Genomic DNA, 25,713 nt, shown 5'->3' with positions numbered 1-25,713 from the left:
TAAACATTTAGAGACTTTCCACAGTCCTTGGGAAGTACTGCTACACAATCTTGGCACATTCCAGAAATTTGTTTTATTCAGTTTTCAGATTCATTCAAAATATCTTTTAAAGTTCACTCAGAAATGTATTTCTCCTTTCTGAAACAAATATGTTTTAGTTTGAAAATGCTGATTTCTCTTTTTATTGGTCGTTAAATGTTCATTGTTCTGATATAGCTGACATAGATATAAGGCATAAGAACTGTGATGGGAAAGCCACCAGATCCATACCCATAATTGCAGTCATCCCTCACCATAACGCCGGTCTTGGGGTCCATGGATGACTCCCCGAGTTATGAGACACCCGCGTTATACATAACCCGAATAAAGGCCAAGTAAAATTGTATTTTCCATGGACATAACAGAACTGCTATTTCGTGTACTGTGCCCAGTCAAAACTATATCATATCCTCGTTGTAGGTGAAAAAACAAACTTTGTAAATGAAAATAAATATGTGTATTGGAAACCTGCAATCAAATTAAACATCACTAGACATGATAATTCAGTTGTCCTTCCTGTTATGCTACCTGTTATTCAACTAAGCTGGAAATAGCAATCAGCTGTGTACTCATGTTTTGCTCTAATCTACCGGTGATTCAGTTAAAAACGATCTGAAAATATAACATCAAAGAATTTCTATTCCATTACCAGAATAATTTATATCTCAAGCAGTAATTTTAACAGAGATAATATATATCGCTGTGGTATTAGTATTATGCATGTTTTCTACGAACATATTTAACATAATAATTAACATAGGTTCAGCACTTTGAGTTACGTGGCTGGAGACAGTTTGACAAGTCACCGTTGACTTCCCACGGTACCTGCCACTTTGATTGTAAAAACAAAATGTTGGCAATTAATTGTGAAATATGACTTCAATGAGTCAATAACGTGGGTCTTGGGGTCGGTGGATAACGGGGCAGTAATCTGTTCATGATTGCTGAGAATAATGTGAAATTGGTGTTAACGCCGTAGGCGCGAGAAGCGGACCCTTATGAACAAGGTAAGTGGAAATGGTACACGTATAGAATGAGGGGATGTCATTTCAGGCACGATTTCTCCGATGTTACTGTAAACAGTTTTAATGAATGAAAATGGGATTAAATTCAATCAAATAAAATGAAATCGAGGAAGATTGTTTTATTATGAGTTTTCTGACATCATACGTTTTCGGATGGCAGTGTTTACTTGCGCTATATAATGCGGTGTGTTGCATCACAGCAAACATCATAAGTACTCGGCTGATGGCGTGTCTTTATGAAAAAGTTGTCTTTTATAAGTTATTACAATGTTCCGCTGTTCGTCTGATTTGAAATAACTGAAAAAGAAACGGAACCCAGCTACTGATCTGGTATCTGCAGTTGCTGTCTTGCAGACTTTGTAAGTAGACGCCTTCAGGCTCTCTCGAACTTACTTCCAGGAAAATAGCGGCAGTCAAGCAAAGAAATGCATAGATTTTTACCAAATGATTCAATTTCTAAACATTTTAGTAAAGGTTTAAAATGATTAATAAAACGACAGTACGAAAACCGAAAATACCAAATTTTTGGATTGCATTACAATATACCGAACCGAAGGCAAAATACCGCTGGTCTACTAATAATACCCTGTGGTTTCATCTCACAGTTTATGAGTAAAAATGTGATACATATACGTTTTAATGAACACGCTGATAATGTTGACAACTAATACAGTGCTATAATTTAGTGATACAGACACTACATTGCGACAATATCAGAAGAATATGCTCAACAAACTAAACTATTCAACATGGTTAACAGATAAACAATTCTACCAAACAGTTAAAACTTAAATCTGGCTTATAATTATAGGCTGACATTAGTTCAGTTCAAATTTGACAAAATCTACTTACTCCAGTGTGATCTGTTCTGTCCCAGACAGGTTGGTCTCAGCGTATGACGTAACAGACTCTGGGCTAAACAAGAAATCAACAGTTGCTCAACACGTGAATTCCATGTTGTTGTATTTTTGTTTAACGCCGCATTCAGCAATATTCAAGCTATATGGTGGGGGTCTGTAAATAATTTATTCTGGACCAGACAATCCAGTGATCAACAGCATGACTCGGAACTACACAAGTAAGTAGTCCTTGTTTACACGTGATCTCAGTTTCTCATTTGTAAAATATCGGGACCTTGGGGTTAAATAACATGACATCCAGCTTGCGTGTACATGAAAAACATAGGGACTTGATATGCCTAAAAACAAAAGCATGCGTCACAAGATAACTTCACTTTACAGATGCACTGTGTACGAAAACTAAAACTATTGCTATGGCGTAGCCTATGTTCAGAACGTTAAGGTCAAACGAGGTTACAGAATATGCAACATCTATAGCTCTTAAAGAAATTCGGTATGGATATAAGCATACGCACTATATTAAATGGCATATTGTGAATACAAGCCGATGTTGCAAATATGAATACAAATGAAAGTAGTAAGCAAAAACAAGTTATACCATTCCGACTCGCGGAAAAAAGTTTAAGCGTCGCCATCTTGGAGATACAGAGGGGGACGTAACTCTGATTATTGTTATCTTAATGTTTTATATCCACTGTTTGATAGAAATAGGTTCGAACCTAACACACAACAATTTTTGTTCATCAAGGTATTTCAAATAACACAAATTATATATTAACTATTTGAATGTTAAGATATTTATAAGACGAAATAACAAAGAAATAATTGCCACAAAAGGAATTTGCGTGGGAAATCTGTAAATATTTGCATGAATATTAGTGATCTAACTAAAAGAGTCAAGACTTGCTTAAAACAGTCCTTCTCTATTTCTGTGGTTAAAACGACCACAGTACTGACAACGTGTAAGAATTGGCGTTATTTTGGATTTGAAAATCCCCACCGTACAAAATCCCTTAGTACAAAATTTCTTTGGACAAAATGTCTGCACACTGCGGACAAAATCCCAACAGTGTGAAAAATGAAATACAATTTATTTAATTTGTTCTCATAAATAATCAGTATTGATCATAAGCACTAATAACATGATTCAACGCACTCTCACAACATAATGCATCATCCTGCATTGTTTGTTGAACATTCCCACCTAATACTACTCAGACAGAAGCCAGTGAGATAAGTTGATTAGCATGTTTTTTATTTGCATGTTTTCATGACAGAAGTAGGGTTGGGTATTGCTAAATTTTCGTATTGCAATATATTGTGATATGAATTGGCGTATTGCAATATGTATTGCAACATATTGTGAAAGTGTAACACATGGGTTAAGGTAATGAAATTTCTGTTTCCTTTCTTTTGAAACAATGCCTCTGGCCACTATCAGGACTCAGATGTAATTGTACAAGAGATCAATTATTGAAAATGTTTCCAAATTGAAGACTTCGCTCTGAGGTTTGGAACTCGAGAAAAAGCGTCTGCAGCGGCGTCTGCTATTTTGGTTTGTTTATGGTTACAACGAGTGCCGGTACCAATCTATACTTTTTATATTTATATGGTTTAATAAAGCAATTACATGACCAATAAACATTCTCAAAACTATAAATGTATAATAGTACAAAGGAAATACAAATGTTATTAGTAGTTTGGACTACATCACGAAACCGGTTCGCGAAAAATGTACCCCAATATATCATATTGTGAAGCTCGATTACCGGTATCTTATCGCCCACCCCTAGACAGACGCCAGTGAGATAAGTTGATCAGCATATTTTGATTTGCATGTTTTGATTAGTAAGTTTTCGTAACAGAGGCCAGTGGCTGCATTGCTAAATAGTATTAATGTGTCTGTGATGATGACAGTATTTATCAGTGTTCCAAAATGGACGTACTGAAGAGCAATAAGGGAGGAGTTAAAATAGCATTAGATTAATTTTTAAACACAAAGAAGGTTACAAATAAGAGTAGTATTAGGTGGGGATGTTCAAGAAACATTGCAGGATGATGCATTATGTGGTAGTGTCGGTCGCGTATCGATCCGTCGAATTTCTTCCAGAGTAGTAAAATGCACTCGACGGATGAGCACTGTGATCTTAGCTATTAAGTAGTTATCAAAACATTGGATCATACCAAAAAAAGACACAAGGGGTGTTGGTTTGACTCTCTTTATTTTTGTACTTTTGTACAAAATTGAAATTGCATTCAGATTCAAATATATACAAGGATATCATATCTAATATACAGTATATATCTGCATTCAATAAAATGAAACATTGACACATTTTCAGCACATGTTACGCACGATCACCATACTCCGAGCAAGCGTCCAATACAATCAATGTAGCCCATTAATCCGATGTCACCGCTCTGTAGTTTCTCCTTCTCCCGGCGGAGGCCATGCGCCTTCTATCCACTGTGTCGTGACATAGTCCATATACTTGGTAACCTGTTCACCACCAGGGCTCACAGCCATGATGTCCAGCCTCGCATCTTCAACATCACCTACAGGGACAAGTGCTAGGGCCTTGCTTCTCGGCATCTTCTCGGCATCTGAACTCGGCATCTTCTTTGTAGGTCGAAGCGAGTCCCTGTGCTTGGATCTTCTTCCACAGGGCCTGGGCAAAATGAAAGAAGCATCCGCGGATCTGGACTGTAGGGGAAAACTTCAATTGCTGCGTTAGAAACGGCATGTTCAGAGTCGATCTGAATGACACTGGGTTGCAGGTTGAAGCTATGGGCGGCTGCTGCTTCCTTGATGTGGCGGAACATGGTGACGTACGTGTCCTTGGTCTTGTCAGGAAGAATGCAGTACACTAAGGGAAACATATGTCCTTGAACTTCTGCATGGAGAGTGTACAGTTGGTAGAAGAGATGTGGAGCCGAGTAGAATGCGCCGTCGCCGTAGATGACATCTGCATTACTCAGGAACTCCAGGTTGGCCGCGGTGGTGAAGATAAGAGTTCTCTTTCCCTGGTTTTCGATGTCAGCAATCAGAAAGTCTTCACCGGAATCTGTTATTGTCCATTCATCCCCCATCTGGACCTCAGGCTGTGATGTCGGCAGTCTGGGTAGATCCTTTCTTCTCTCTCGGTAGAGTGGTGTCCTGATGTTGGCGAAGGTGGGGATGTGGTGCAGGATGTCGTCAGGCAAGGAGCCGGCACTTCTTCTCATGTTGCAGAGTTCGTCCTCGTAGATCTTGGTGATGGCTGTGGTATCTTCTCTGGCTCGATCCACGAGGCGCGTCCTGAACACGTTAACTTCATAGGCATAGGGAGTTGAAGCGTGGTTGTGGTCCGATGTTCTGATCAGCCTGTCGTTCATGGTCGTCATCTGTCCATTGCAGCTTCTGTCTGTGCATCTTGACAGCGTCTTGATCACTGATCCGTTAAGGTGTGAAGTGTCGTTGTGAAAATCGGGACTAACAGAATGACCACTGTCAAAACGCCGCACTCACGAATAAAAAGAAGTTGTTATCCATAAAGTTTGTTCTATATTGTACTTCCCAACTTCTAAAATGCCACTCAAAGAAGATATCTTAGACAGCCATACCTTACACAGCCATACCTTAGACAGCCATACCTTAGACAGCCATACCTTAGACAGCCATACCTTAGACAGCAGACAGCCATACCTTAGACAGCCATACCTTAGACAGCCATACCTTAGACAGCCATACCCATATACCTTAGACAGCCATAACTTAGACAGCCATACCTTAGACAGCCATAACTTTGAAGACAGCCTTAGAGACAGCCATAGCTTTAGACAGCCATACTTAGACAGCCATACCTTAGACAGCCATAACCAGCCATACGCTAGACAGCCATACCTTAGACAGCCATACCTTAGACAGCCATACCTTAGACAGCTATACTTAGACAGACAGACATAACAGACAGCCATACCTTAGACAGCCATAACTTAGACAGCCATAACTTAGACAGCCATACCTTAGACAGCCATAGCTTAGACAGCCATAACTTAGACAGCCATACCTTAGACAGCCATATAACTTAGACAGCCATAACTTAGACAGCCATACCTTAGACAGCCATAACTTAGACAGCCATATACTTAGACCAGCCATAACTTAGACAGCCATTAGACAGCCATAACAGACAGCCATACCTTAGACAGACAGCCATACCAGACAGCCATACCTTAGACAGCCATAACAGACAGCCATACCTTAGACAGCCATACCTTAGACAGCCATAGCAGACAGCCATAGCAGACAGCCATAACATAGACAGCCATAACTTAGACAGCCATAGCAGACAGCCATAACTTAGACAGCCATACCTTAGACAGCCATACCTTAGACAGCCATAACACCATAGACAGCCATAACTTAGACAGCCATACAGCTTAGACAGCCATACCTTAGACAGCCATAACTTAGACAGCCATACCTTAGACAGCCATACCTTAGACAGCCATACCTTAGACAGCCATAACTTAGACAGCCATAACTTAGACAGCCATACCTTAGACAGCCATACCTTAGACAGCCATAACTTAGACAGCCATAACTTAGACAGCCATAACTAGCTTAGACAGCCATAGCTTAGACAGCCATACCTTAGCAGACAGCCATAACCTTAGACAGCCATTAGACAGCCATACCTTAGACAGCCATAACTTAGACAGCCATACCTTAGACAGCCATAACTTAGACAGCCATAACCTAGACAGCCATACCTTAGACAGCCATAACTTAGACAGCCATACCTTAGACAGCCATAACTTAGACAGCCATAACTTAGACAGCCATACCTTAGACAGCCATAACTTAGACAGCCATAACTTAGACAGCCATACCTTAGACAGCCATACCTTAGACAGCCATACCTTAGACAGCCATAACTTAGACAGCCATAACTTAGACAGCCATACCTTAGACAGCCATAACTTAGACAGCCATACCTTAGACAGCCATACCTTACCTTAGACAGCCATAACTTAGACAGCCATAACTTAGACAGCCATACCTTAGACAGCCATACCTTAGACAGCCATAACTTAGACAGCCATACCTTAGACAGCCATAACTTAGACAATAATGACGGGGATTAATCAAGACAACACCCATGGCTGAAATGGAACAGTCCTAATTAGTGTTCCCTGCTGAGTAGACCTAGCTCGTAAATAAATAAAACAATTGAAGCTGTAAAGTATGTGTAAACTCAAATCTTTGAAGGACATTTAGAAGTGGAATGCATAAGAAAGGCAAGATTTATGGATGTCAACTTCATTATTGTGAATAAAACGACGTTTCGGAGTGTATGCTTACTCCTTCATCACCTGGACTCTCACCTGATGATTTTGTGTACAAATCATTTATTCTCAAGCAAAATTTTCAAAATGTAATGACTATGACTGCTATATAATTCATGTTATTAGTTCTTATGGTCAATACTGCCTATTTATGAGAAAAAAATAAAAATATCTAAAAAAAATAAATTAGATGTCATTTTTCACACTGTTGGGATCTTGTCCGCAGTGTGCAGACATTTTGTCTGGGCGGGATTTTGTCCGGGTGGGATTTTGTCCTACCCTCTTCAGCAACCCTTGCTTGCCGTTAGAAGACTAACGGGATCGCTGACTTGGATTAAGCATGTCATCGTATCCCAATTGCGTAGATTGATGCTCATGCCGTTGATCACTGGATTGTCTGGTCCACAGGGGTGGGGGTTTTAGCCCAGTGGTTAAGGCGTTCGCTCGTCACACCGAAGACCCGGGTTCGATTCTCCACACGGGTACAATGTGTGTCACTGTGTACTTAACGATAAAAGAGAATACGATTTCATTATACGTCCCAGTTGTCCTGGCTACACTGACATTAGGCGTATCTGTTTCATTTAATTATTACACAGTTTGCCCGACATGGTAACTGATATATGTGGCAATACAAAACGTCGATAGCAGAGGACATATTGATATTATAAACTCAGTGATCATATGTCGCAAATGATGCACGACATTAGATTCGCGTACGGCATAAACAATGTCACGTGACACATATTTTGTAGGGAGAAGCGCTTATGGTGAATATTTGCGTGTGCCGACACGAATTGGAGGAAGAAATTGTGGTAAGCTGTTGATTAAAACATCACGTGTATGTGTGTTGGTTGGTTGTGGATGTCTCAAGTGCTGTCTTTTTTTCCATGGCACCACAGTTTAACGATTTTCTTATTACTAATGGCGTAAGCACGTAAAATAAGTGTGGTTTACAAACTGTCAGTTATGGACTAATCTAGTACGCTGTTAGGGTTACCAGACGCACGTTTTACATATCGCCGGTTTACATTTTGTTAGAATATTGACGATCGAGTTTAGCCGACGCTTTACCACAGGACCACAAGAGCCTTCACGTGTGATCAGTCCTCAGTTCACGAGTTATTAGCACCTCATTAACCCCCTGGATGCCACAGGGACATATATGTCCTTCCCCTTCAATCCTCAATTTCAAGTCCAATAAAAATCAAAATATATCCCACGCACACAAATACACTTCACAGTTTCGAATTCTGCGGGAAATTTCCTGTTTCTTGATAACACCCACTAGTATTTTAGACAAAGCTCAAGTGCTGAAAATGACCTTTCAAAATTGGCTTCATCGAAAATGTCGCCTTTTTTGACACAGTACGAAATCGCGATTCACAGCGTTATTTGCTGTATGTTTTGAAATGTGAAAATCGGATAACTACTGGGAGTATTGAATTTGAAAAATAACATATTTATGATCACTGATCCCAGCAGGCACATCAACGTTGTTTCAACGTTGAGAATAGGTTGATCCTCAACGTTGAAAATAGATTGAAAATAGGTTGTATATGAAAGTTTTTGACGTAGATATCCGGCGATGGAATCAACGTTGAAGTTTGACCGATTATCAACGTTGAAAAAGGTTGATCCTCAACGTTGAAAATAGATTGAAAATAGGTTGTATATGAAAGTTTTTGACGTAGATATCCGACGTGGAATCAACGTTGAAGTTTGACCGATTATCAATGTTGAGAATAGGTTGATCCTCAACGTTGAAAATAGATTGAAAATAGGTTGTATATGAAAGTTTTTTGGCGTAGATATCCGGCGTGGAATCAATGTTGAAGTCTAACATATTATTAACGTTGAAAATGGGTTGTTCCGTGGTTGTGTCTGGGAGGTATTACGCTTTCCTGTAAATAGACTCGCGACTTCATCTTTTAACTACAATAAAGTAGCACCAAACTCCTGCATCCAGCTAAAATACCCAAAAGCTACATGCAATAAACAGTGTTCAAACAGAAAATTGCAGTAAAAATATTTACCTGATAAAATACTTGGTTAAAATTCCACATTCAATATAATGTTCACTTAAGTTTTATGTCAGTTGGGCGTATAATTCCAAAAGAAGAAAAAAGAGTATTCCAAATTAAGAAAAACTATTTACTGTTGTATTGTTACCTTGAAAAGGTGAAAATTGTCCCGAGAAGACATTTTGTCTGAATTTCAGCTCTTAGACAGACCCCTGAATAAACACAATGCAATTACTTTCACCATGAAAGGCATCCAAGATGACCAGGAACTATACCTGAAGACAGCACATAAAACAAGTCACTTTTCATGAAATCTTTATGAACACACACGCACACAGAAAACGTGGTTTAATGCATAATGTAAAACATCACACATGACATAGTCTGTAGGTGATCTCTGTTGTGCTAATAACACAATATCATCTGCATATAGCATCAAAGTGACATTTACGCCACCAATTTCAATACCACAGTTCAGATTTTTCAACACAATTACAACTCCAAAAACACAATTATCAGCTCCACTTCTTTCTGCCACTCCCTGCCTGGCGGTCAGGTGGATACTTCAGAAACGTTCCTAACTCTTTCTTGAAATTTGCTTCGGATGCATTCCCATCTCATTCCCTTGAGATAGGACACATTCTGAAATTTTATATTGAAATACATGAATAAGTTATATGGAAGATATATTGTCTTAAATGATTCAAGTATTTGTTTAATCAATCACTTGAAAGGTTCATTTCATTACTGTAACTTGGCATGTGAACATATGAACAGCATCAATACAAAATATGAAGAAAAGTGTAAACAATTTATATCTTCAACCGAAGGAATGGAAGTTTTCTTAAACATTTTCAAAGAAAATCCTCAATTGCAAGTTGATTATTTAATTAGACTATGAATTACCGGTAGGATGAATTAGACGATGCTTTACTGTCATATATTATTTGCTATGGTCATGATGAAAATGCTGCACTTGGTAATTAACTTACCAGAGATGATTGAATACAACCTTGTATTCTTAAAGAAAACTTGCCGCTTTTGCCCATCAACATTCATTCTTGACATCAAATTGTTTGACATTGTCCTGCAAAACAATGGAAGATTGTTGTCATTCTGTCAGATTTAGTTTTCTTTAGAGATTCTCGAAATGATTATTTCAAATTAATAGGAGTTGAACTGATGTAGCAATTTTGCTACCAGGAGTCATAAATTGTAACAAAAGCCATTTTACATTAAATGATAAGAAAACAAAATGGGTGGTGGTTCACAGGTCAAAGAACAAGTCTATTGTGGGAGGTCTCCCAACACCATTTGTTCCCAAACACAAGGAAGTATGGATCATGGAGTTCTGAAAACAATAATGAGCTCTCATAAGTATACAATATATTCTCTATTATCTACTCTCTCTCTCTTTGTCATTTGTACACTCATAAAACTCAGATAAATAACTTTTTTATAATTCATAAATGTTTACACTTAATCTCTTATAGGAACGCTTAGAAAATCTCTCATATAATGAATTATGTGTGCGTATTATCTGCGACGTCATAACTATGCTTCTCTGAATCATGAACAATAAAATAATGAGATTAAACTCTACATTGCCAGAAATTATCTATCATACCATGAACAATAAGACATTGAATAACATCTCTTACAACTCCAATCTACACTCAAAAGACTTAAATGTACTTTCGTAAACAAACATCGCTGGCACACACGCAAATTCTTGGAAACAGTGCATCTCTGACTCTCAATTCCAAGAAATGGAAATCCTACTCTATTTGACCAAAGGGGTGACAGGTGGCCAAAACATATTGAAATGTAGGTCATACACTGAAAATAACTCTGATTTAAAACACTACAAATATATACCTTCTCTCTAATATACTCGATAGATGATCTTAACAAGGGAACATGTACATAAAACGCTGATATCTAACAACACCTGTACTTTAATTAATGGACTCTTCCAAATCTCAGTATGTTTCACTGCACACATATTAGATTGCAAATAATGAAAAACCTACCCTTTGACAATAATAAAAACATCATATTCAAATTCTACAGCTGACCAAATACCGAAGAGTGTGTTTCCCAGCAATAAACATCTCTTGTATCTATAAATGTATGACTTCTGTCCTCTCGCAAGTGCTATCTTGCATCCAGCTGTTTACGGCGAAAAACAATATGGCCAAGCAAGGGAGTGCTCATTAAACTAAACATCTCCGGAGAAATCATTGTCATTTTTTCTCTTAAATTTTAAACCTTATATATATAAATGAAAATAAAGACCAACTATTATCACCAAAAAAGACCAAACATTATCACAAATATTCAAAACAGGTGGTAATGAAAGAGCATTATCATCTTTCTCTTAAACTTTGTGGTGGATATACTGGAAACAAGTGAAATGTTAAAAACGTGTTACCTTAGCCTTGCTCCTTTTATGTGATCCACAAAATTGCTGCCACCCAGTCTTCGAAGATGAGATTTCTGCAAATTCCATTAAAATAATCTTATTTCATAATTAAATGTTCCTTACATTAAAATTACTTCTTTTGTATGTAAGATTTTAACCTTTAAGAGACATGAATTATCATATCCCTTCCAAACAAGTGTAAGAATGAAAGTCTGTGGGTGCAGTTTTGTTAATTGTCCCATCAAAGAATCATTAGTGAAGTTACAGTTTTGTAAATAAATAAATGTTCAAATAAATTATATACAATTTCATCCTTAACAAAGACTTTCAAAAGACATTTTAAAGTGAAAATTTTCGTTGCATTTCCTTACGCCATTCTCCACCACCCCCTCACCCCAATAATATACATATGTTGACAGGGTTCAGGGCGTGCTCAATGCATCATTTACTGATAGATCTATTCAAACGAACAAATGTTCATAATAATGGGATGCAATATAAAATGTTGATTAATCCTATCCGATTTTGTATAGTGTATAGCTGCCCTTAGGGACCGTTCATAATGTATGGCTTTGGGGTGATGTTGATTTTCATGTACAATGTGAATTACACACACCCCCCCCCCCCCCTAAAAGTGTATGAGTATGTACAGAATAAGAGACGGCCCACCCTGCATGTCATGTACATTATCTGTGACGCCTCTCCCCTTCCATAATTTCTAAACATAGTGCGTGTGTACAAAAATGCTGACCCCTTAGCTCCCTGAACAAAATGGGTGACACCCCACCCCACCCTCCAACCCTTACAATCAACACCCCACCAGCAGCCATATATTTAATTATGAACGGTTCCTTATATTGATGTACTTCATTGATTATTTGAAAATGTATATTTGCAAAATTCAGATCAGGTGATGGGTACGAAAGGAAATCTTATTCGATTCTATAATAAAATGCCAAATATATGCATGCAAATATATTGAAAAATAACAAAACAAGTTCATGGAAAACACAGGCTTCCACTAAATTTTGAGAAACATGTACATACCGGTAACCTTGTGAGATAAAACATGAGCCCTAATTCTGAGTTTCTTGCTACTGCCAGATTTAAACGGCATTCCTACGTTTTCATTATACATGAAGGACATACTTACCAAATAAACACCAGCATGCCGTGAAGATGGTGAAAATAGAACGATATTGCGTTGAACTTCGCCAAAGTGAACTGACAACGATCAGCTGCCTTTGCGCGCGCGATAATTGTGCGCATGTCCGGATATGGCCAAACGAGGCGATCGGAAGGTCAACATCTGGCTTGTGTTTGAAAGCAAATTGTCGGGAATTATACAATTTTCACAGTTTTGTGGGAAAATATCAAATGTAATGCAATTTGGATAACTGATGACTTTATACCTAAAACTGCGATTTACGTAATATTTCCGTCCGTTGATCGATGCACAATCAAATAATATATAAGATTATATCTGTCACTAGCTCGATCTTGATCTTTTATGAAAATAATGTTCCGAAATGATAGTTGCTAAGTTGGATACCTATTACCAATATGAATTATGTATCAAATTTGCCAAGGAAACAATTAGTTGACATTTTGTTGGTTCCTTACGTTGAAACAACGTTGACAACTAAACGAATTTCGACTAACTTTCTTTAGTCGCATGATAAACGTTGAATCAACGTTTATGAAAGGTTGATCAACCAAACCACCAAAATTCAACGTTGATTCAACGTTGTGTGCCCGCTGGGATGGCTCAATACCTTTGGAATATGCATGGAAAGAGTATCGTAGCAAGAAATATGAAATTATAAATAGATACAATGCAATGATTTGATAATTCATAAGAAATTGTCAAAGTTTCCGTGCAGCGTGACGCCCTGACTGACGCCAAATCACACAGAACGACAACAGTAGTTATCTGCATTTCTGTCCTTTTCTCTTACTTATAGTGAAAACGATAAAAACATATAACAATACACAGATAGTCAGAATCATTCTGATTACTTACATCTCATATTTATGTACAAACGATCCCTGAATCAATGGAAGGGTCCTCGCAAAATCCTGTGTACCCTTGTCAGCAAAGCCGCCATTTTGTAAGAAATCGGTCAGCGGTAGTGATGTCATACGTCAACATTGTTCTACATATTAGGCAATTTCTTTGAGGTGAAGGTCGGTTGAACAAGAGTAAACACAATCGCGATATCCTTCCGATTACACTGTCAGTATTATGGTGTATATTTTGCGTATAGTTCAAATACTTTTTCATGAAACTGACTTCAGTATCTACATTTAGCCTTGTTCAATATCATATCATACGTGCATATAGGGTTTACGGTGTTTTATTCTTTGAAAGTTTTTGATTGTTTGAATCATATTTACATAAGAAATTGACATATTTAGTGCAATACACCATATTCTAAACCTTTACACAAGTGTTAGAAGATCAAACGTAGCCATAACTGCAACTACTTTAGTTCCTATGATGTACAATATTCAATATATTTGGACTAATAGTGCAATTTCATATGAAGAGGTTAATGAACGGTGATTTAATTTCAACCTTATATGTAAAACTGATAATATTAATGACAATGATTTATATATGGTATGAAATGTATATGCACACATATTTAAAGGAATTGTCTTGTTCATTGCATAATTTTGTGTTGTTTTATAGACAAAAGAATGATGCATATTGATCGGCAAGGCGCGTTTGTTGGAAACGTTTTATGATTCTCTATCATTGTTTTCGATAATATATTCAATTCATATTCGATTAAATAATAGTGTGATGACAGGTTATCAAACTCTAACTACATTTATAGGAAAATTGTTGAAAAATATATATACCATCTCATGTGTTAATTCGGACAAATCTTACATCCATATTCTAATATATAGTTCCATATATAAAAAGCTATCTTTTTTCATCTTTCATTACATACGTATGAAGAGAAATAGCTACATAATCATAAACAAACAAAATTCTTATCCCAAACAAAATATTCGGGTGTTGTGAAATATTATTTTTATTTACGTTAAATTGATGCCAAACAGGTTCGCCTGTTGTTCACAATAAGATACCCTGTCAAACCGTCTAATTGTTGATATATTCAGGACACTATTTAAATGGAAAAATCAGTCATTTTATGTTTTGTCTAAAGAGTGTTAAATTCTGACATAGAAGTCTAGACCTTTTATACAATTAATGGAAATTAAGTGAGATATATACTAATCAGCATACCAATGTCGTCTTTTTCCGACGTTGCAAAATGCATAAAACAAGCAATGACGTCAACTAAAATGTTGGATTATTTTCAGCAATTTCGTTACATTTGAAGATATGGCTAGTACTCTGGTAATAACGATGCAAAATTAGTCAAATTACATCTATACAAACAGGAGAATATGGGAATCTAAGAACTAACTTATATATCGGATAGGGCCATTCAAATCGCTATTACGTGCTTTCACATGTAATACGTTGTCATCTTTTCTTATAAATTGTGAAACTACCAAACTGCATCCGCTCACATTGGGGAACTTTGAATTGGAATAGTTTGGTTCACCATGAACATAAAATAACGAAAATATAGCGTCCGTATCCACAACAAATTCTCTCCAAGTGATCTGAGTTACATTGACCTAGTGTTACGTATAACGGAGTTATGCCCCCTTATCATTATACGTGTATGACCTCTCTGTCGTCGTTTGACGTCATAGAAGAAAATCCATTTTTGACATTTATTGCGAGTCATTTTTAATGTTGAGCGTATAACGTTATGCACAAGCACATAAACCCAATTCATATACACTTATGTCGTTCAGATATCACGCTGTATTTTCTTCGCTCACACATTCCGTAAAGATGCCACATTAAAAAATTCGTAGCGCAGTGTTTTTATCGGCGCGCGATAAAAAGCGGAGAAATTTACTGTTTTTTAACGCATAACAAACTTAGGACAACATTTAGCAAGGTCTATTTCTCAATGCCAAGGTAGTTGCACTTATATTTATACCAACGGATAGGAAATTTAATATTCTACATTTCTGTGTAATTTTATAGCCGTACGTAGATCCAGGACCAGGCGAGCGCAATTCTCGCTTTTCAAAGCGTATGAAAATGTGCGCCTGAAAAAAACCTCGGCATCAAGGGGGTTAAAGGGCCACTGATGCAGAGCGCTTAATGTTTCCAGCCAACAGTCTAATTACGAAACCTAGCTGCAAACTGGTCAGCCCCTGCTCCCTCGACCGTACGGACACAGGGACTTGGCTACTGTCCACCTTGGCAGAATTTCTTCAACCTAATCAGTGGGACATTAGAAAGGGCGGATGCCCATCAGATGCCGTTATTTGAAAATATCCCTGGTAGTTCTTGTTTGATTGTAATAAAGTATCCCAGCAGTGTAGGCATTTTCAGATTTACAGTAGTTTGGATGGTATAGTGACTGATCCAATTTGATCCTATTTCTGTGTTTTTTACCTCGATATTTAATCATGTAAAAATATGATGTCTGTTACGTATGCTATGATATCAAAACACACATTTGATATATTTGAATCCATAAACTAAACAACCCCACTTTGCCATTGCTAAAAAAAATCTGAAATTGTACTTAGGTACATAGGTATATACAGTTTCTAAAAAAGTACACAGCAAATGTTTATATATATTTCTTATGTAACAATGAAGTTCGATCCGTTCGTATCGTCAAAAACAGTGTCGGCCCATAAGGGTTTTTTCAGACAATCAAACTTGCATGCAATACAGCGATAACTACTCTCTTGCTGTAACCCTTGTTTGGTGGTAAATCTGCACGTTATTTGTCATCATTCACTTGATGGTCAGTTAATGAATTTATAGCAGGTATAATTAGTGATAACACCACTCAGATTACCCGACAAAGGTTCACATTTGGCATTCCTTGTGTCTGGAGTAAATACTCATCATTATAAATGGAGGTCTGATGTGGCAAATGTATTACATCTTATGTAATATGCGCATGGAAGTGCAGCAAGAGGAATCATCAGCTGAGTTTCAAAACAAACATCGATCAAAGGATTAGCCGATAACACGCTGATTGATTAATTGCTTTTATCCTGCACAGAGGATTTGTCAAAAGGTAGTGTTTATGTATGTAGATTCACTAATCTATGCTGAATACACCCTGTCATAAAGTTTCTTTGTAGAAATAACATCCTTCCTTCAAAAGATTAACCGCCAAAACCTTGATTGGTAGCTCATTATTGGCTTACTAATGGCAGACATCATGCAATTACTTGCCAGGTGTGCTATCTTGGGTGACCAATGGGATACACCAATGTGAAAAACCTGAAACGATAGATCACTTTTTCGCATATTAGACCGTAAAAAGACACATGACATGGAACAGGATTCTTTGTCAGCTGCAGATGAATGGCATCTCATTACTTTATGTGGATATTGATGGATACATTCCCCTAACAAGGTAATAGCCTGATATTGTTGCTATAACTTTAGTCTGTTTTAATTTTAATATTTGCATTTTGTTTTAATCTATTTGTTATGGCATTCAACAGAATCATTTTCTTTTGCCGTGAAAGGTAATGAGACAGAGAACATACACTAGATCGCACTTAGGGCGTGTGTGTGAAATATGATACACGTCTAGATATTACAGTCATGTTATAAATTCACTAAGTATAAGCAGATCGTGTGCATTTTATTAAGTTCCAAAATGCATACAAATATGATAAGAAACTAATTAGGATTATAAGACAAAATATAAAGACGTACATTGACTTCTTTATTTCAGTCCTAACATTTTTTACCACTGGCAGATGGTTAAACTTAAAATGTTTTCATTTGTTATCAAAATAATGCCATTTACTACAACATTCAGATTGACTAGTAGTGAACCCAAGCTCACTACTCTCCCCAAGACTCTCCATGTACTTAGTTAACCTTACTTTCAAACAATGCTATTATATCAGGCTTCTCGACAAATTCAAGGTCAAACTATTTCTTAAATCAAATTCTACATCCATTTATGTTAACATTTTCATAAAGTCAACATTACTATTAAATCAAAATTTTACATCAAAATCAGCATTTTTATCAAAGTGAATATTTTTTTATAAGAAACCAAATTATTCATCACAGTCTACATAATTTTACAACAACATCAAGATTATCGAGTAAAACAGATTTCATCTTTGTTCATCTATACGTTTTCTATCAATTACGCATGGTTGTGGCACAGCAGAGGTAACGAACCAGTCATGAATTCTGGGATATCATCCGGGTACTCACGGGAGAAAACAATAACAAAAGCAACAACCAGTCCACGGAAATTGCTCTGCATCAGTGGGCCTTTAACACGCATGATCACTCCTGTGAAGAATGAAGCGTCCATGTATGTCATTCATATCATTCCCTAATTATCTTTTTCTGTAAATCATGCCCAGCTTTGTCCATCAAAACAAACACCAAATTGAGCATTATGATGACGTACATTGCAAATACAGATAAAAGTATTGTGCTAATTGGATAAGGTAACATTTCCACTAAGATCAGGTAACATTTATATCTTGTTTGAGTGGCATTTAGAAGTTGGTGTGATGAACAACGAGGGTGTCCTCAAACATCTGTCACGTAACAGGGTGTCCTCAAACATCTGTCATGTAACAGGGTGTCCTCAGACATCTGTGCCATGTAACAGGGTATCTTCAGACATCTGTGTCATGTATTACAGGGTGTCCTCAGACATCTGTGTCATGTAACAGGGTGTCCTCAAACATCTGTCACATAACAGGGTGTCCTCAGACATCTGTGTCATGTAACAAGGTGTCTTTAGACATCTGTGTCATGTAACAGGGTGTCTTCAGACATCTATCTTGGGTAACATACAATGGATGTCATTATTGATAATTTTTATTTCATTGCTAATCATAACAAACTCATGTGTTTTATGTGACAGGTGCCGTCCGAGATACTAGCGGCTCTGACTATGTTCCACCAGTAGTGTCCCAAAACCAAGGATGTCTGGGTGATACAGACAGCTCACAGCTATAACTGTTTCTCCAAGATGCTAGCGCCGCACTGAGGTGCCACATGTGTTGTATGCAGGATCAGCATGTCCAATGTGAGAAACCAATGTGTACTTGTCATACTAGAGAACTCCCTTCCCAACGTGGCTGCAAAGTGTTCAGTCCCTTTCTGGTGTCCCAAGATTTGACTGGACCATTGATAACAGAGACATAAAACTTCACTGTCAGTCGCTGTGTCTTCTATCCTGAAATATGAAGTGATTTCATGTTTTTAGAGAATGTGTCAAGTAACTTTGACAAGAGGGTATATCTGAATTGTTTTGTCAGCCTTTCTGAAATTTTGATGGATGACAAAAGAGACACATGGATAATAACTCCTTTAATATACTGTTATGGTGATGTCTCCGTAATGATCCTTACACTATTGTCAATCTGGACTGTTTTGTCTACTGTGAGGTTGTAGAATTGTTTCCACCTTGGTCCATGTTCTATTTATGAAGTGATACAGTCATGGTTTGTTTCAGTCGGGCTCGAACCCTGCCCCTACTGGTGGTGAGAGTGAGCTGGCCCTCCCTGTGGCCGCCATCGTGTGTCTGGCCGTCGTCGGCTACGTGGTGCTGATCGTCATCATCGTTGTTGTCAGATACTTCCTCGTGGTCAGTGCTCCCTACTTCCTACTTCCAGTCTCCATGTTGACATGTCAGTTACGTGTGAGATCCAGTATCTCTCAGCAGTATTCAGTGTATCTCTATTTCAAGACTCATTATTAAATGCTGCTCACCAATTCATTAGGATAATCAGATATGCCATTCTATTTAAATGTACGCTTGACATATTTTGAGACATAGTCTTGTGTGTCTTGTAAACATTACATCACCATTCCCCTGATCCAGAGGGGAGTAGTAGGTGTCAGTAAGTGGCAACCACAGAATGTAGTGTGTACAAAACACTGTCAGTAGACTCAGTACCCAGTGGGAAGTTAGTCCCATATTTCACAGGTTGTGTTATTTATCAGTGATTCATGTGATTCTGGAGTTATCTTATATACCTGCTATCTAGGAGCTGTGTATATCTCAGTGGTCCTGCAGTGAGTGAGTGAGTTTAGTTTTACACGACACTCAGCAATATTCCAGCTATATGATGGCGGTCTGTAAATAATGAAGTCTAGACCAGACAATCCAGTGATCAACAGCATGAGCATCGATGTACACAATTGGGATGTGATGACGTGTCAACCAAGTCAGCGAGCCTGACCACCTGACCATGTTAGTCGCCTCTTACGCCAAGCATGGGTTACTGAAGATCAATTCTAACCCGGATCTTCATGGATGCAGTGGTCCAGGAGTTGTGTTATATATCAGCGGTCCTGGAGCTGTGTTATATAGTATGACCAGAAATTATTGAGAATTTTAGGAATATGTTTAATTGGATTTCTAGTATAAACAACCTTGACCAGCTATCAAGTGCTTTGTTTCATTCAAGAGAGACAACTTCGTTAATCCTTTTTCGTTAGTTTGTGAAGAGTTATCCCCCTTTGTTTACTTGCTAGCAGACGACATTTTCAGTGATCCTCAGTATGGATGATGTAGAGAAGAGGAAGTTGATTTTAGAGTATTTTAACAAGGACATCAGATCAGCTAAAGTGATTTCAAGTAGAACAGGCATCCCTTTGTCCACTGTTTATCGTGTTTTGAAAAATATTGCAAATGGATATGGCATTGAGCACCAGGGAGGCGCAGGTAGGCCCAGAAAATTGACTGTCGGTGACAGGAGGCAGCTTGGTATTCTTGTTTCTAAAAACAAACGAAGGAGTTTAGAAAAACTTAAGGCTGAATATGATTGATAGAGGAACTGTGGCTGTCTGTAAGGAGACAATTAGAACTGAGCTGCATCCAATGGGTTTGCGGAAAAGTCGAGGAATTCCATCATCGATCATGAAACCTGAACAAAAGGAGCGAAGGTTGAACTGGTGCTTACAGCATAGAAATTTTAACTGGGACAATATGATTTTCTCAGATGAAAGTTCTGTGTGGCTGTTTCCTAATACACTGAAATTCTGGACCAAACAAACTGAAAAACCTTTGTATCAGCGCCTAAAGTACAGTCCGAAATGTAATGTGTGGGGCGGCATATCTGTGTTAGGGGCAACGCCCCTCTGTGTATTTGAAGGGAATATGAACAGTGAGCGGTACACAGATATTCACATGTTCTATGGAAAATTTTTGGATTTTCCAGCAGGACAATGACCCAAACCATCGTTCAAAGCATTCACGGACCAGGTTTTGGACCCAATATATGACATTATTAGATTGGCCAAGCTATAGCCCTGACCTAAATCCAATAAAAAATGTTTGGGGACTTATGAAGGAAAGTGTCAATAAAAAAAATCGGACAAATATTGCTGAAATGAAAGAAGAGGTGGTCCGATATTGGGACAGCATGGACCACGACTTTCTAACTTCTTTGATCAGTAGTATACCCCGCCGCATTGAAGCCTGCATTGCTGCCCATGGTGACTTGACAAAATACTAACTGTTCACCTGTCTTTGAATCTGGAGTTCTGTTCTGCTAATATTCACATTAATACGTGAGTAATGAGTGAAATAAATTATAAAAATTACAATCTTTAAATTCTCAATAATTTCTGGTTGTACAGTGTATCAGTGATCTTAGTGATGTGTTATATATAAGTGGTCCTGGAGCTGTGTTATATACCAGTGATATTAGCAATGTGTTATATATATGTGGTCCTGGAGCTGTGTTATATATCAGTGGTCCTTGAGCTGTGTTATATATAAGTGGTCCTGGAGCTGTGTTATATATCAATGATCTTAGCGATGTATTATATATATGTGGTCCTGGAGCTGTGTTATATACCAGTGATCTGAGCGGTGTGTTTTACATAAGTGGTCCTGGAGCTGTGTTATATATCAGTGGTCCTGGAGCTGTGTTATATACCAGTGATCTGAGCGGTGTGTTTTACATAAGTGGTCCTGGACCTGTGTTATATATCAGTGGTCCTGGAGCTGTGTTATATACCAATGATCTGAGCGGTGTGTTTTACATAAGTGGTCCTCGAGCTGTGTTATATATCAGTGGTCCTGGAGCTGTGTTATATACCAGTGATCTTAGTGATGTGTTTTACATTATAGGTCCTGGAGCTGTGTTATATGTCAGTGGTCCTGGAGCTGTGTTATATATCAGTGGTAGTGTTTCCCCAAGGCATATTTGGCAGGGCGCAGCGCCCTGCCCTTTATATTCAGCGCCCTGTCATTGTGACAGACCATAGGAACAGGCTGAAAGTAAATAACTGCACCAAGCTACTTATGGTCAGCATGAATGCTAAGTCTTCTAATGACATTGACTTGAGGAAGTGTGTGGCCAAGTTCTTGGCACGAAAGAAGCGGAGAATATGGACGAATAATTTTATGAACTTTGCATCAAAGCATGCCAAACAGACCCAAATTATGTCATCCACAGTAAATTATTGAACCCTTAATTGTTGTGCCTTTTTTGTTTGCTGAATACCCTTTTGAATTTTAAAGTGCCCTTTTTTCTCTGAGTCTACCCTGCCCTTTCATAATCCTGGGGGAAACACTAAGTGGTCCTGGATTGTGTTATATACCAGTGATCTTAGTGATGTGTTATATATAAGTGGTCCTGGAGCTGTGTTATATATAAGTGGTCCTGGAGCTGTGTTATATATAAGTGGTCCTGGAGCTGTGTTATATACCAGTGATCTTAGTGATGTGTTATATATAAGTGGTCCTGGAGCTGTGTTATATATAAGTGGTCCTGGAGCTGTGTTATATATAAGTGGTCCTGGAGCTGTGTTATATACCAGTGATCTTAGTGATGTGTTATATATAAGTGGTCCTGGAGCTGTGTTATATATAAGTGGTCCTGGAGCTGTGTTATATATAAATGGTCCTAGAGCTGTGTTATATACCAGTGATCTTAGTGATGTGTTATATATAAGTGGTCCTGGAGCTGTGTTATATATCAGTGGTCCTGGAGCTGTGTTATATACCAGTGATCTGAGCGGTTTGTTTTACATAAGTGGTCCTGGAGCTGTGTTATATATAAATGGTCCTGGAGCTGTGTTATATACCAGTGATCTTAGTGATGTGTTATATATAAGTGGTCCTGGAGTTGTGTTATATATCAGTGGTCCTGGAGCTGTGTTCTATACCAGTGATCTGAGCGGTGTGTTTTACATAAGTGGTCCTGGAGCTGTGTTATATATAAATGGTCCTGGAGCTGTGTTATATACCAGTGATCTTAGTGATGTGTTTTACATAAGTGGTCCTCGAGCTGTGTTATATGTCAGTGGTCCTGGAGCTGTGTTATATACCAGTGATCTTAGTGATGTGTTTTACATAACTGGTCCTGGAGCTGTGTTATATGTCAGTGGTCCTGGAGCTGTGTTATATACCAGTGATCTGAGCGGTGTGTTTTACATAAGTGGTCCTGGAGCTGTGTTATATATAAATGGTCCTGGAGCTGTGTTATATACCAGTGATCTTAGTGATGTGTTATATATCAGTGGTCCTGGAGCTGTGTTATATATCAGTGGTCCTGGAGCTGTGTTCTATACCAGTGATCTGAGCGGTGTGTTTTACATAAGTGGTCCTGGAGCTGTGTTATATATAAATGGTCCTAGAGCTGTGTTATATATCAGTGATCTTAGTGATGTGTTTTACATAAGTGGTCCTGGAGCTGGGTTATATATTAGTGGTCCTGGAGCTGTGTTATATATCAGTGGTCCTGGATTGTGTTATATACCAGTGATCTTAGTGATGTGTTATATATAAGTGGTCCTCGAGCTGTGTTATATATCAGTGGTCCTGTAGCTGTGTTATATACCAGTGATCTGAGCGGTGTGTTTTACATAAGTGGTCCTGGAGCTGTGTTATATATCAGTGGTCCTTGATTGTGTTATATACCAGTGATCTGAGCGGTGTGTTTTACATAAGTGGTCCTGGAGCTGTGTTATATACCAGTGATCTTAGTGATGTGTTTTACATTATAGGTCCTGGAGCTGTGTTATATATCAGTGGTCCTGGAGCTGTGTTATATATCAGTGGTAGTGTTTCCCCAAGGCATATTTGGCAGGGCGCAGCGCCCTGCCCTTTATATTCAGCGCCCTGTCATTGTGACAGACCATAGGAACAGGCTGAAAGTAAATAACTGCACCAAGCTACTTATGGTCAGCATGAATGCTAAGTCTTCTAATGACATTGACTTGTGTTATATAAATGTGGTCCTGGAGCTGTGTTATATATCAGTGATCCTTGAGCTGTGTTATATATAAGTGGTCCTGGAGCTGTGTTATATATCAATGATCTTAGCGATGTATTATATATATGTGGTCCTGGAGCTGTGTTATATATCAGTGGTCCTGGATTGTGTTATATACCAGTGATCTTAGTGATGTGTTATATATAAGTGGTCCTCGAACTGTGTTATATATCAGTGGTCCTGTAGCTGTGTTATATACCAGTGATCTGAGCGGTGTGTTATATATAAGTGGTCCTCAAGCTGTGTTATATATCAGTGGTCCTGGAGCTGTTATATATATGTGGTCCTGGAGCTGTGTTATATATAGTGGTCCTGGAGCTGTTATATATAGTGGTCCTGGAGCTGTGTTATATATAGTGGTCCTGGAGCTGTGTTATATATAGTGGTCCTGGAGCTGTGTTATATAGCAGTGGTCCTGGAGCTGTGTTATATATAGTGGTCCTGGAGCTGTGTTATATAGCAGTGGTCCTGGAGCTGTATAATATGTCACTGGTTCTGAAGATGTGTGTTATATCAGTGGTCCTGGAGCTGTTTTATATCAGTGGTCCAGGAACTGTGTTACGTGAAAAGCGCAAAGCGCGAAAATAAAACCTGCGCGAAATATACTACGTTTACAGTATATATCATTGGTCCATGTGTTGTTTTATATATTAGTGATCCTGGAGCTGTGATTATCAGTGGTCCAGGGACAGTTTTAGATATCGTTGGTCTAGGAGTTGTGCAGTATGTCCTTCTGAATAAGATGCATGTGTTTGTATGTGTTTCAGTCGCGGGGTATATGTGAGTGTGGGTCGTGGTGCGCCAAGACCGATGAGGATGCACAGAGCTGCGGGTGTTGTGCTGAGTTGGCAGAATGTTGTAACTGCTGCAAGAGTCCCAACATGACGTCATGTCTCGACTCCATTTGCCCCAACAGAAAGGTAGGTATTGTTGCAAGGGCTTTGCAATTTGAAATGCAGAGGTTAACACTCAAATCAGCAGATACAGAACTAAAGTGTGATGTCTGTGAATGATCACACAAGATCAATGAATTATCAGAAATATAGTTGTAGCCAACAGTTTTAGTTTTACAATCAAACAAGGCAATATATTGGGTTAAATAGGTGGATTCCAGCAGTGATAAATAACATGCCCTGTGATGTGTTTGAGAACTCATTCCGAATTTTGTAGCAGTCAGATGACTTGAAGCAGCCTCTCTTGAATCCGGGAGAGTGTTGGAAGCATACCAGGCATGAGTCAGGTCCTAAAAGTCCTTGACATGCTTCTGTGTCACTGTTCTAGAGATACGAGCAGATTTAAACTCTGTTCCATCAAAAACCTCCTTGAACAATCATAGTCCTAAACAACCAGGGGAGGCTACTCTAAATGCTGATTCCCTGCCACTGACAGCTGTTAAAATCTGGCCATGATAGCACACTGGACAGTTTACTTGTACTCCAGTCATTGGCTGCCACTGACAGCTGTTAAAATCTGGCCATGATAGCACTGGACATATTACTTGTACTCCAGTCATTGGCTGCCACAGACAGCTGTTATAATCTGGCCATGATAGCACACTGGACATATTACTTGTACTCCAGTCATTGGCTGCCACAGACAGCTGTTAAAATCTGGCCATGATAGCACACTGGACATATTACTTGTACTCCAGTCATTGGCTG

General features: G+C 38.4%; 1 protein-coding gene across 2 annotated transcripts in view; it reads left to right on the top strand.

The window, feature by feature from the left end:
• Positions 1–7,996: 7,996 nt before the first annotated feature.
• Positions 7,997–25,713, top strand: part of LOC124254181 — a 39,119-nt gene continuing 21,402 nt past the window's right edge. For both annotated transcript variants that reach the window (XM_046688064.1, XM_046688063.1), the window contains exons 1-4: positions 7,997–8,070; positions 18,682–18,846; positions 19,276–19,407; positions 24,820–24,972. In XM_046688064.1, coding sequence (XP_046544020.1) covers positions 18,838–18,846; positions 19,276–19,407; positions 24,820–24,972 — 294 coding nt within the window. In that variant the 5' untranslated portion in view covers positions 7,997–8,070; positions 18,682–18,837. The remainder of the gene's footprint in view (positions 8,071–18,681; positions 18,847–19,275; positions 19,408–24,819; positions 24,973–25,713) is intronic.

This window comes from Haliotis rubra, unplaced genomic scaffold, assembly GCF_003918875.1.
Source record: "Haliotis rubra isolate DU_JTF1 unplaced genomic scaffold, ASM391887v1 Scf567, whole genome shotgun sequence".
Lineage (NCBI taxonomy): Eukaryota > Metazoa > Mollusca > Gastropoda > Lepetellida > Haliotidae > Haliotis > Haliotis rubra.
The sequence above is the reverse complement of the archived record's forward strand: the minus strand, read 5'-3'. Positions and strand labels throughout refer to the sequence as shown.